Source organism: Scyliorhinus torazame, chromosome X (assembly GCF_047496885.1).
Source record: "Scyliorhinus torazame isolate Kashiwa2021f chromosome X, sScyTor2.1, whole genome shotgun sequence".
Lineage (NCBI taxonomy): Eukaryota > Metazoa > Chordata > Chondrichthyes > Carcharhiniformes > Scyliorhinidae > Scyliorhinus > Scyliorhinus torazame.
In genome coordinates, this window is record NC_092738.1 from 1,531,869 (window position 1) to 1,544,081 (window position 12,213).

General features: G+C 55.3%; 1 protein-coding gene across 1 annotated transcript; it reads left to right on the forward strand.

Annotated features, from left to right (window-relative positions):
* The first annotated feature begins 3,361 nt into the window (after positions 1 to 3,361).
* Positions 3,362 to 4,577, forward strand: LOC140405503 (G-protein coupled receptor 84-like). The gene has a single exon (XM_072494021.1). The coding sequence runs from the start codon at positions 3,364 to 3,366 to the stop codon at positions 4,507 to 4,509; it is 1,146 nt and encodes a 381-aa protein (XP_072350122.1). The 5' UTR covers positions 3,362 to 3,363; the 3' UTR covers positions 4,510 to 4,577.
* Positions 4,578 to 12,213: the final 7,636 nt, after the last annotated feature.

A 12,213-nucleotide genomic window follows, 5' to 3' on the forward strand; every position in this document is an offset into this window, starting at 1 on the left:
TGGGTTAGAGGGTGGGATATTAAAGGGTGCGGGGAGTGAGGGTGGGTTAGAGGGTGGGATACTATAGGGTGCGGGGCGTGAGGGTGGGTTAGAGAGTGGGATATTAAAGGGTGCGGGGAGTGAGGGTGGGGTAGAGGGTGGGGTATTAAAGGGTGCGGGGAGTGAGGGTGGGTTAGAGGGTGGGGTATTAAAGGGAGCGGGGAGTGAGGGTGGGTTAGAGGGTGGGATATTAAAGGGTGCGGGGAGTGAGGGTGGGTTAGAGGGTGGGATACTATAGGGTGCGGGGAGTGAGGGTGGGTTAGAGGGTGGGATATTAAAGGGTGCGGGGAGTGAGGGTGGGTTAGAGAGTGGGGTATTAAAGGGTGCGGGGAGTGAGGGTGGGTTAGAGGGTGGGGTACTAAAGGGTGCGGGGAGTGAGGGTGGGTTAGAGGGTGGGGTACTAAAGGGTGCGGGGAGTGAGGGTGGGTTAGAGGGTGGGATATTAAAGGGTGCGGAGAGTGAGGGTGGGTTAGAGGGTGGGATATTAAAGGATGCGGGGAGTGAGGGTGGGATATTAAAGGGTGCGGGGAGTGAGGGTGTGTTAGAGGGTGGGATATTAAAGGGTGCGGGGAGTGAGGGTGGGATATTAAAGGGAGCGGGGAGTGAGGGTGGGGTATTAAAGGGTGCGGGGAGTGAGGGTGGGTTAGAGGGTGGGATATTAAAGGGTGCGGGGAGTGAGGGTGGGGTAGAGGGTGGGGTATTAAAGAGTGCGGGGAGTGAGGGTGGGGTAGAGGGTGGGGTATTAAAGGGTGCGGGGAGTGAGGGTGGGGTAGAGGGTGGGGTATTAAAGGGAGTGGGGAGTGAGGGTGGCGTAGAGGGTGGGGTATTAAAGGGTGCGGGGAGTGAGGGTGGGGTAGAGGGTGGGATATTAAAGGGTGCGGGGAGTGCGGGTGGGTTAGAGGGTGGGGTATTAAAGGGAGCGGGGAGTGAGGGTGGGTTAGAGGGTGGGGTATTAAAGGGTGCGGGGAGTGAGGGTGGGGTATTAAAGGGAGCGGGGAGTGAGGGTGGGTTAGAGGGTGGGATATTAAAGGGTGCGGGGAGTGCGGGTGGGTTAGAGGGTGGGGTATTAAAGGGAGCGGGGAGTGAGGGTGTGTTAGAGGGTGGGATACTATAGGGTGCGGGGAGTGAGGGTGGGTTAGAGGGTGGGATATTAAAGGGTGCGGGGAGTGAGGGTGGGTTAGAGGGTGGGATATTAAAGGGTGCGGGGAGTGCGGGTGGGTTAGAGGGTGGGGTATTAAATGGAGCGGGGAGTGAGGGTGGGATATTATAGGGTGCGGGGAGTGAGGGTGGGTTAGAGGGTGGGATATTAAAGGGTGCGGGGCATGAGGGTGGGTTAGAGGGTGCGGGGAGTGAGGGTGGGATATTAAAGGGAGCGGGGAGTGAGGGTGGGTTAGAGGGTGGGATATTAAAGGGAGCGGGGAGTGAGGGTGGGTTAGAGGGTGGGATATTAAAGGGTGCGGGGAGTGAGGGTGGGATATTAAAAGGAGCGGGGAGTGAGGGTGGGTTAGAGGGTGGGATATTAAAGGGAGCGGGGAGTGAGGGTGGGGTAGAGGGTGGGATATTAAAGGGTGCGGGGAGTGAGGGTGGGTTAGAGGGTGGGATATTAAAGGGTGAGGGTGGATTAGAGGGTGGGATATTATAGGGAGCGGGGAGTGAGGGTGGGATATTAAAGGGTGCGGGGAGTGAGGGTGGGTTAGAGGGTGGGGTATTAAAGGGAGTGGGGAGTGAGGGTGGGTTAGAGGGTGGGATATTAAAGGGTGCGGGAAGTGAGGGTGGGTTAGAGGGTGGGGTATTAAAGGGTGCGGGGAGTGAGGGTGGGGTATTAAAGGGAGCGGGGAGTGAGGGTGGGTTAGAGGGTGGGATATTAAACGGTGCGGGGAGTGCGGGTGGGTTAGAGGGTGGGGTATTAAAGGGAGCGGGGAGTGAGGGTGGGTTAGAGGGTGGGGTATTAAAGGGTGCGGGGAGTGAGGGTGGGATATTAAACGGTGCGGGGAGTGCGGGTGGGTTAGAGGGTGGGATATTAAAGGGAGCGGGGAGTGAGGGTGGGTTAGAGGGTGGGGTATTAAAGGGTGCGGGGAGTGAGGGCGGGTTAGAGGGTGGGATATTAAAGGGAGCGGGGAGTGAGGGTGGGTTATTAAAGGGTGCGGGGAGTGAGGGTGGGGTAGAGGGTGGGTTATTAAAGGGTGCGGGGAGTGAGGGTGGGTTAGAGGGTGGGTTATTAAAGGGTGCGGGGAGTGAGGGTGGGGTAGAGGGTGCGGGGAGTGAGGGTGGGGTAGAGGGTGCGGGGAGTGAGGGTGGGGTAGAGGGTGGGGTAGAGGGTGCGGGGAGTGAGGGTGGGGTAGAGGGTGCGGGGAGTGAGGGTAGGGTAGAGGGTGCGGGGAGTGAGGTTGGGGTAGAGGGTGCGGGGAGTGAGGGTGGGGTAGAGGGTGCGGGGAGTGAGGGTGGGGTAGAGGGAGCGGGGAGTGAGGGTGGGGTAGAGGGTGCGGGGAGTGAGGGTGGGGTAGAGGGTGCGGGGAGTGAGGGTGGGGTAGAGGGTGCGGGGAGTGAGGGTGGGGTAGAGGGTGCGGGGAGTGAGGGTGGGGTAGAGGGTGGGGTAGAGGGTGCGGGGAGTGAGGGTGGGGTAGAGGGTGCGGGGAGTGAGGGTGGGATATTAAAGGGAGCGGGGAGTGAGGGTGGGGTAGAGGGTGCGGGGAGTGAGGGTGGGGTAGAGGGTGCGGGGAGTGAGGGTGGGGTAGAGGGTGCGGGGAGTGAGGGTGGGGTAGAGGGTGCGGGGAGTGAGGGTGAGGTAGTGGGTGCGGGGAGTGAGGGTGGGGTAGAGGGTGCGGGGAGTGAGGGTGGGGTAGAGGGTGCGGGGAGTGAGGGTGGGGTAGAGGGTGCGGGGAGTGAGGGTGGGGTAGAGGGTGCGGGGAGTGAGGGTGGGGTAGAGGGTACGGGGAGTGAGGGTGGGGTAGAGGGTGCGGGGAGTGAGGGTGGGGTAGAGGGTGCGGGGAGTGAGGGTGGGGTAGAGGGTGCGGGGAGTGAGGGTGGGGTAGAGGGTGCGGGGAGTGAGGGTGGGGGAGAGGGTGCGGGGAGTGAGGGTGGGGTAGAGGGTGCGGGGAGTGAGGGTGGGGTAGAGGGTGCGGGGAGTGAGGGTGGGGTAGAGGGTGCGGGGAGTGAGGGTGAGGTAGTGGGTGCGGGGAGTGAGGGTGGGGTATTAAGGCGAACCTCCAATCAGTTGAAAGCAGGGCCAGTGGTGATGTTCCGCTTCCTGAGCTGTGTCTCAAGACCAGGGACTTCCTTCCTGTCCCCAGACGGTTGCGATCCTGGCCGCCCCGAGTGTGGACGATGAGCTTCTTCCACGCCATGTGCGCAGGGGAGGAGGGGGCGCCGAACCGCACCGCCGGCCCGGAGGGCAACATGAGCTGCGACCCCTCGCTGAGCGGGTACCGTTACTTCGGGGCCCTGCTGGGGCTGTTGGTGACGGCGGGCGGCGGGGCAGGGAACCTGCTGACGGTGCTCGCCTTCGCGGCGGACGCCCGGCTCCGGACCAGGTTCAACCTCCTCATCCTCAACCTGACGCTGGCCGACCTGGTGTACTGCGCCGGCCTCCAGCCGCTGACCGTCCAGACGTACCTGCGCATGGGCTGGGCGCACGGGGCGCGTGGCTGCCGCCTGTTCGGGCTGCTGCTCTTCGCCTCCAACCTGATCTCCATCCTCAACCTGGTCAACATCGCCGTGGCCCGGTACGTGCTGGTCAGCGACCCCCGCCGCTTCGACCGGACCTACGGAGGGCGGGCCCTGCCCCTCTTCCTGCTGGGACCCTGGCTCCTCTCGCTGGCCGTCCTGGCCCCCTTCTGGTGCGTCTTCCGGTTCCTGCCGCCCGTCTGCACCTGCAGCTTCCACCGCACGGCCGGTCGGCCCTACACCACCGTCCTGCACGCGGCCAGCTTCGGCCTGGGCCTGGGCTCCATCGGCGTCTGCTACCTGCTGATCCACCGCAAGATGCGGGCGGCGGCCCGGGCCGTCCGCCGCCACGCCGCCCGGGTGGGGCCCCCGCCGCCCCCGTCCTCGTCGGAGGGGGCCGGGTCCGCGGAGCTTTCGGCCGGCGGCCCCGAGGCGGAGAGCGGCGCCACGGCGTCGGAGGGGGGCACCGGCGGGGGGCGGCTCAGGCGGGCCGCCACGAGGTGGCGGGGGCGCCGGGGGAGGAGGGGGAGCGGGTCGGGGGAGGCCGAGTTCCGCCGCGTCACCGCCATGTGCTTCGCCATGTTCCTGGTCTACCTGGGCAGCTACCTGCCCTTCTGCCTGGCGCACCTGGCCGGGCGCCGGGTCCCCAGCGTGCTCCAGACCCTGGCCGGCAACCTCACCTGGTTGAACAGCTGCCTCAACCCCCTGCTCTACGCCGCCATGAACCGCCAGTTCCGCGCCGCCTACGGGGCCCTGCTGAGGTGGCCCGGGGGCACTCCCCGCGCCAGGAGCGTCGTCCGGAGGTAGGCCCCCCCCGATGGCGAGGCCCCCCCCCCTCTATGGCGGCTAGGGGCGTTTCAAACTAACCACACAATGCGGTGTTAATGTGAGTCCCCTTGTGACGATAATAAAGATGATTATTATTACATATGTCGGAGTGTTACAGTGAGGGGTGTGGGGTATATCAGTGTTACAGTGAGGGGTGTGGGGTATATCAGTGTTACAGTGAGGGGTGTGGGGTATATCAGAGTGTTACAGTGAGAGGTGTGGGGTATATCAGTGTTACAGTGAGGGGTGTGGGGTATATCAGAGTGTTACAGTGAGGGGTGTGGGGTATATCAGTGTTACAGTGAGGGGTGTGGGGTATATCAGTCTTACAGTGAGGGGTGTGGGGTATATCAGTGTTACAGTGAGGGGTGTGGGGTATATCAGTGTTACAGTGAGGGGTGTGGGGTATATCAGAGTGTTACAGTGAGGGGTGTGGGGTATATCAGTGTTACAGTGAGGGGTGTGGGGTATATCAGTGTTACAGTGAGGGGTGTGGGGTATATCAGAGTGTTACAGTGAGGGGTGTGGGGTATATCAGTGTTACAGTGAGGGGTGTGGGGTATATCAGTGTTACAGTGAGGGGTGTGGGGTATATCAGTGTTACAGTGAGGGGTGTGGGGTATATCAGAGTGTTACAGTGAGAGGTGTGGGGTATATCAGTGTTACAGTGAGGGGTGTGGGGTATATCAGAGTGTTACAGTGAGGGGTGTGGGGTATATCAGTGTTACAGTGAGGGGTGTGGGGTATATCAGTCTTACAGTGAGGGGTGTGGGGTATATCAGTGTTACAGTGAGGGGTGTGGGGTATATCAGTGTTACAGTGAGGGGTGTGGGGTATATCAGAGTGTTACAGTGAGGGGTGTGGGGTATATCAGTGTTACAGTGAGGGGTGTGGGGTATATCAGTGTTACAGTGAGGGGTGTGGGGTATATCAGAGTGTTACAGTGAGGGGTGTGGGGTATATCAGTGTTACAGTGAGGGGTGTGGGGTATATCAGAGTGTTACAGTGAGGGGTGTGGGGTATATCAGTGTTACAGTGAGGGGTGTGGGGTATATCAGTGTTACAGTGAGGGGTGTGGGGTATATCAGAGTGTTACAGTGAGGGGTGTGGGGTATATCAGTGTTACAGTGAGGGGTGTGGGGTATATCAGTGTTACAGTGAGGGGTGTGGGGTATATCAGTCTTACAGTGAGGGGTGTGGGGTATATCAGTGTTACAGTGAGGGGTGTGGGGTATATCAGTGTTACAGTGAGGGGTGTGGTGTATATCAAAGCGTTACAGTGAGGAGTGTGGGGTGTATCAGTGTTACAGTGAGGGGTGTGGGGTATATCAGTGTTACAGTGAGGGGTGTGGGGGATATCAGAGTTACAGTGAGGGGTGTGGGGTATATCAGTGTTACAGTGAGGGGTGTGGTGTATATCAGAGCGTTACAGTGAGGGGTGTGGGGTATATCAGTGTTACAGTGAGGGGTGTGGGGTATATCAGTGTTACAGTGAGGGGTGTGGGGGATATCAGAGTTACAGTGAGGGGTGTGGGGTATATCAGTGTTACAGTGAGGGGTGTGGTGTATATCAGAGCGTTACAGTGAGGGGTGTGGGGTATATCAGTGTGTTACAGTGAGGGGTGTGGGGTATATCAGTGTTACAGTGAGGGGTGTGGGGTATATCAGTGTTACAGTGAGGGGTGAGGGGTATATCAGTGTTACAGTGAGGGGTATGGGGTATATCAGTGTTACAGTGAGGGGTGTGGTGTATATCAGAGCGTTACAGTGAGGAGTGTGGGGTGTATCAGTGTTACAGTGAGGGGTGTGGGGTATATCAGTGTTACAGTGAGGGGTGTGGGGGATATCAGAGTTACAGTGAGGGGTGTGGGGTATATCAGTGTTACGGTGAGGGGTGTGGGGTATATCAGAGTGTTACAGTGAGGGGTGTGGGGTATATCAGTGTTACAGTGAGGGGTGTGGGATATATCAGTGTGTTACAGTGAGGGGTGTGGGGTATATCAGTGTTACAGTGCGGGGTGTGGGGTATATCAGTGTTACAGTGAGGGGTGTGGGGTATATCAGTGTTACAGTGAGGGGTGTGGGATATATCAGTGTTACAGTGAGGGGTGTGGGGTATATCAGTGTTACAGTGAGGGGTGTGGGTATATCAGAGTGTTACAGTGAGGGATGTGGGGTATATCAGTGTTACAGTGAGGGGTGTGGGGTATATCAGTGTTACAGTGAGGGGTGTGGGGTATATCAGTGTTACAGTGAGGGGTGTGGGGTATATCAGAGTGTTACAGTGAGGGGTGTGGGATATATCAGTGTTACAGTGAGGGGTGTGGGGTATATCAGTGTTACAGTGAGGGGTGTGGGATATATCAGTGTTACAGTGAGGGGTGTGGGGTATATCAGAGTTACAGTGAGGGGTGTGGGGTATATCAGTGTTACAGTGAGGGGTGTGGGGTATATCAGTGTTACAGTGAGGGGTGTGGGGTATATCAGAGTTACAGTGCGGGGTGTGGGGTATATCAGTGTTACAGTGAGGGGTGTGGGGTATATCAGTGTTACAGTGAGGGGTGTGGTGTATATCAAAGCGTTACAGTGAGGAGTGTGGGGTGTATCAGTGTTACAGTGAGGGGTGTGGGGTATATCAGTGTTACAGTGAGGGGTGTGGGGGATATCAGAGTTACAGTGAGGGGTGTGGGGTATATCAGTGTTACAGTGAGGGGTGTGGTGTATATCAGAGCGTTACAGTGAGGGGTGTGGGGTATATCAGTGTTACAGTGAGGGGTGTGGGGTATATCAGTGTTACAGTGAGGGGTGTGGGGGATATCAGAGTTACAGTGAGGGGTGTGGGGTATATCAGTGTTACAGTGAGGGGTGTGGTGTATATCAGAGCGTTACAGTGAGGGGTGTGGGGTATATCAGTGTGTTACAGTGAGGGGTGTGGGGTATATCAGTGTTACAGTGAGGGGTGTGGGGTATATCAGTGTTACAGTGAGGGGTGAGGGGTATATCAGTGTTACAGTGAGGGGTATGGGGTATATCAGTGTTACAGTGAGGGGTGTGGTGTATATCAGAGCGTTACAGTGAGGAGTGTGGGGTGTATCAGTGTTACAGTGAGGGGTGTGGGGTATATCAGTGTTACAGTGAGGGGTGTGGGGGATATCAGAGTTACAGTGAGGGGTGTGGGGTATATCAGTGTTACGGTGAGGGGTGTGGGGTATATCAGAGTGTTACAGTGAGGGGTGTGGGGTATATCAGTGTTACAGTGAGGGGTGTGGGGTATATCAGTGTTACAGTGAGGGGTGTGGGGTATATCAGTGTTACAGTGAGGGGTGGGGGGTATATCAGTGTTACAGTGAGGGGTGTGGGGTATATCAGTGTTACAGTGAGGGGTGTGGGGTATATCAGTGTTACAGTGAGGGGTGTGGGGTATATCAGTGTTACAGTGAGGGGTGTGGGGTATATCAGTGTTACAGTGAGGGGTGTGGGGTATATCAGAGTGTTACAGTGAGGGGTGTGGGATATATCAGTGTTACAGTGAGGGGTGTGGGGTATATCAGTGTTACAGTGAGGGGTGTGGGGGATATCAGAGTTACAGTGAGGGGTGTGGGGTATATCAGTGTTACAGTGAGGGGTGTGGTGTATATCAGAGCGTTACAGTGAGGGGTGTGGGGTATATCAGTGTGTTACAGTGAGGGGTGTGGGGTATATCAGTGTTACAGTGAGGGGTGTGGGGTATATCAGTGTTACAGTGAGGGGTGAGGGGTATATCAGTGTTACAGTGAGGGGTATGGGGTATATCAGTGTTACAGTGAGGGGTGTGGTGTATATCAGAGCGTTACAGTGAGGAGTGTGGGGTGTATCAGTGTTACAGTGAGGGGTGTGGGGTATATCAGTGTTACAGTGAGGGGTGTGGGGGATATCAGAGTTACAGTGAGGGGTGTGGGGTATATCAGTGTTACAGTGAGGGGTGTGGTGTATATCAGAGCGTTACAGTGAGGGGTGTGGGGTATATCAGTGTGTTACAGTGAGGGGTGTGGGGTATATCAGTGTTACAGTGAGGGGTGTGGGGTATATCAGTGTTACAGTGAGGGGTGAGGGGTATATCAGTGTTACAGTGAGGGGTATGGGGTATATCAGTGTTACAGTGAGGGTTGTGGGGTATATCAGTGTTGCAGTGAGGGGTGTGGGCTATATCAGTGTTACAGTGGGGGGTGTGGGGTATATCAGTGTTACAGTGAGGGGTGTGGTGTATATCAGAGTGTTACAGTGAGGGGTGTGGGGTATATCAGTGTTACAGTGAGGGGTGTGGGGTATATCAGAGTGTTACAGTGAGGGGTGTGGGCTATATCAGTGTTACAGTGGGGGGTGTGGGGTATATCAGTGTTACAGTGAGGGGTGTGGGGTATATCAGTGTTACAGTGAGGGGTGTGGGGTATATCAGTGTTACAGTGAGGGGTGTGGGGGATATCAGAGTTACAGTGAGGGGTGTGGGGTATATCAGTGTTACAGTGAGGGGTGTGGTGTATATCAGAGCGTTACAGTGAGGGGTGTGGGGTATATCAGTGTGTTACAGTGAGGGGTGTGGGGTATATCAGTGTTACAGTGAGGGGTGTGGGGTATATCAGTGTTACAGTGAGGGGTGAGGGGTATATCAGTGTTACAGTGAGAGGTATGGGGTATATCAGTGTTACAGTGAGGGGTGTGGTGTATATCAGAGCGTTACAGTGAGGAGTGTGGGGTGTATCGGTGTTACAGTGAGGGGTGTGGGGTATATCAGTGTTACAGTGAGGGGTGTGGGGGATATCAGAGTTACAGTGAGGGGTGTGGGGTATATCAGTGTTACAGTGAGGGGTGTGGTGTATATCAGAGCGTTACAGTGAGGTGTGTGGGGTATATCAGTGTGTTACAGTGAGGGGTGTGGGGTATATCAGTGTTACAGTGAGGGGCATGGGGTATATCAGTGTTACAGTGAGGGGTGTGGGGTATATCAGTGTTGCAGTGAGGGGTGTGGGGTATATCAGAGTGTTACAGTGAGGGGTGTGGGATATATCAGTGTGTTACAGTGAGGGGCGTGGGGTATATCAGTGTTACAGTGAGGGGTGTGGTGTATATCAGTGTTACAGTGAGGGGTGTGGGGTATATCAGTGTTACGGTGAGGGGTGTGGGGTATATCAGAGTGTTACAGTGAGGGGTGTGGGGTATATCAGTGTTACAGTGAGGGGTGTGGGGTATATCAGTGTTACAGTGAGGGGTGTGGGGTATATCAGTGTTACGGTGAGGGGTGTGCGTTATATCAGAGTGTTACAGTGAGGGATGTGGGGTACATCAGTGTTACAGTGAGGGGTGTGGGATATATCAGAGTTACAGTGAGGGGTGTGGGGTATATCAGTGTTACAGTGAGGGGTGTGGGGTATATCAGTGTTACAGTGAGGGGTGTGGGGTATATCAGTGTTTCAGTGAGGGGTATGGGGTATATCAGTGTTACAGTGAGGGGTGTGGGGTATATCAGTGTTACAGTGAGGGGTGTGGGATATATCAGAGTTACAGTGAGGGGTGTGGGGTATATCAGTGTTACAGTGAGAGGTGTGGGGTATATCAGTGTTACAGTGAGGGGTGTGGGGTATATCAGTGTTACAGTGAGGGGTGTGGGGTATATCAGTGTTACAGTGAGGGGTGTGGGGTATATCAGTGTTACAGTGAGGGGTGTGGGGTATAACAGTGTTACAGTGAGGGGTGTGGGGTATATCAGTGTTACAGTGAGGGGTGTGGGGTATATCAGAGTGTTACAGTGAGGGGTGTGGGGTATATCAGTGTTACAGTGAGGGGTGTGGGTTATATCAGTGTTTCAGTGAGGGGTGTGGGATATATCAGTGTTACAGTGAGGGGTGTGGGATATATCAGTGATACAGTGAGGGGTGTGGGGTATATCAGAGTGTTACAGTGAGGGGTGTGGGGTATATCAGTGTTACAGTGAGGGGTGTGGGGTATATCAGAGTGTTACAGTGAGGGGTGTGGGGTATATCAGAGTGTTACAGTGAGGGGTGTGGGGTATATCAGTGTTACAGTGAGGGGTGTGGGGTATATCAGTGTTACAGTGAGGGATGTGGGATATATCAGTGTTACAGTGAGGGGTGTGGGGTATATCAGTGTTACAGTGAGGGGTGTGGGGTATATCAGTGTTACAGTGAGGGGTGTGGGGTATATCAGTGTTACAGTGAGGGGTGTGGGGTATATCAGTGTTACAGTGAGGGGTGTGGGGTATATCAGAGTGTTACAGTGAGGGGTGTGGGGTATATCAGAGTGTTACAGTGAGGGGTGTGGGGTATATCAGAGTGTTACAGTGAGGGGTGTGGGGTATATCAGTGTTACAGTGAGGGGTGTGGGGTATATCAGAGTGTTACAGTGAGGGGTGTGGGGTATATCAGAGTGTTACAGTGAGGGGTGTGGGGTATATCAGTGTTACAGTGAGGGGTGTGGGGTATATCAGTGTTACAGTGAGGGATGTGGGATATATCAGTGTTACAGTGAGGGGTGTGGGGTATATCAGTGTTACAGTGAGGGGTGTGGGGTATATCAGTGTTACAGTGAGGGGTGTGGTGTATATCAGAGTGTTACAGTGAGGGGTGTGGGGTATATCAGTGTTACAATGAGGGGTGTGGGATATATCAGTGTTACAGTGAGGGGTGTGGGGTATATCAGTGTTACAGTGAGGGGTGAGGGGTGTATCAGTGTTACAGTGAGGGGTGTGGGGTATATCAGTGTTACAGTGAGGGGTGTGGGGTATATCAGAGTGTTACAGTGAGGGATGTGGGGTATATCAGTGTTACAGTGAGGGGTGTGGGGTATATCAGTGTTACAGTGAGGGGTGTGGGGTATATCAGTGTTACAGTGAGGGTGTGGGGTATATCAGAGTGTTACAGTGAGGGGTGTGGGATATATCAGTGTTACAGTGAGGGGTGTGGGGTATATCAGTGTTACAGTGAGGGGTGTGGGATATATCAGTGTTACAGTGAGGGGTGTGGGGTATATCAGAGTTACAGTGAGGGGTGTGGGGTATATCAGTGTTACAGTGAGGGGTGTGGGGTATATCAGTGTTACAGTGAGGGGTGTGGGGTATATCAGAGTTACAGTGCGGGGTGTGGGGTATATCAGTGTTACAGTGAGGGGTGTGGGGTATATCAGTGTTACAGTGAGGGGTGTGGTGTATATCAAAGCGTTACAGTGAGGAGTGTGGGGTGTATCAGTGTTACAGTGAGGGGTGTGGGGTATATCAGTGTTACAGTGAGGGGTGTGGGGGATATCAGAGTTACAGTGAGGGGTGTGGGGTATATCAGTGTTACAGTGAGGGGTGTGGTGTATATCAGAGCGTTACAGTGAGGGGTGTGGGGTATATCAGTGTTACAGTGAGGGGTGTGGGGTATATCAGTGTTACAGTGAGGGGTGTGGGATATATCAGTGTTACAGTGAGGGGTGTGGGGTATATCAGTGTTACAGTGAGGGGTGTGGGGTATATCAGTGTTACAGTGAGGGATGTGGGATATATCAGTGTTACAGTGAGGGGTGTGGGGTATATCAGTGTTACAGTGAGGGGTGTGGGGTATATCAGTGTTACAGTGAGGGGTGTGGGGTATATCAGTGTTACAGTGAGGGGTGTGGGGTATATCAGTGTTACAGTGAGGGGTGTGGGGT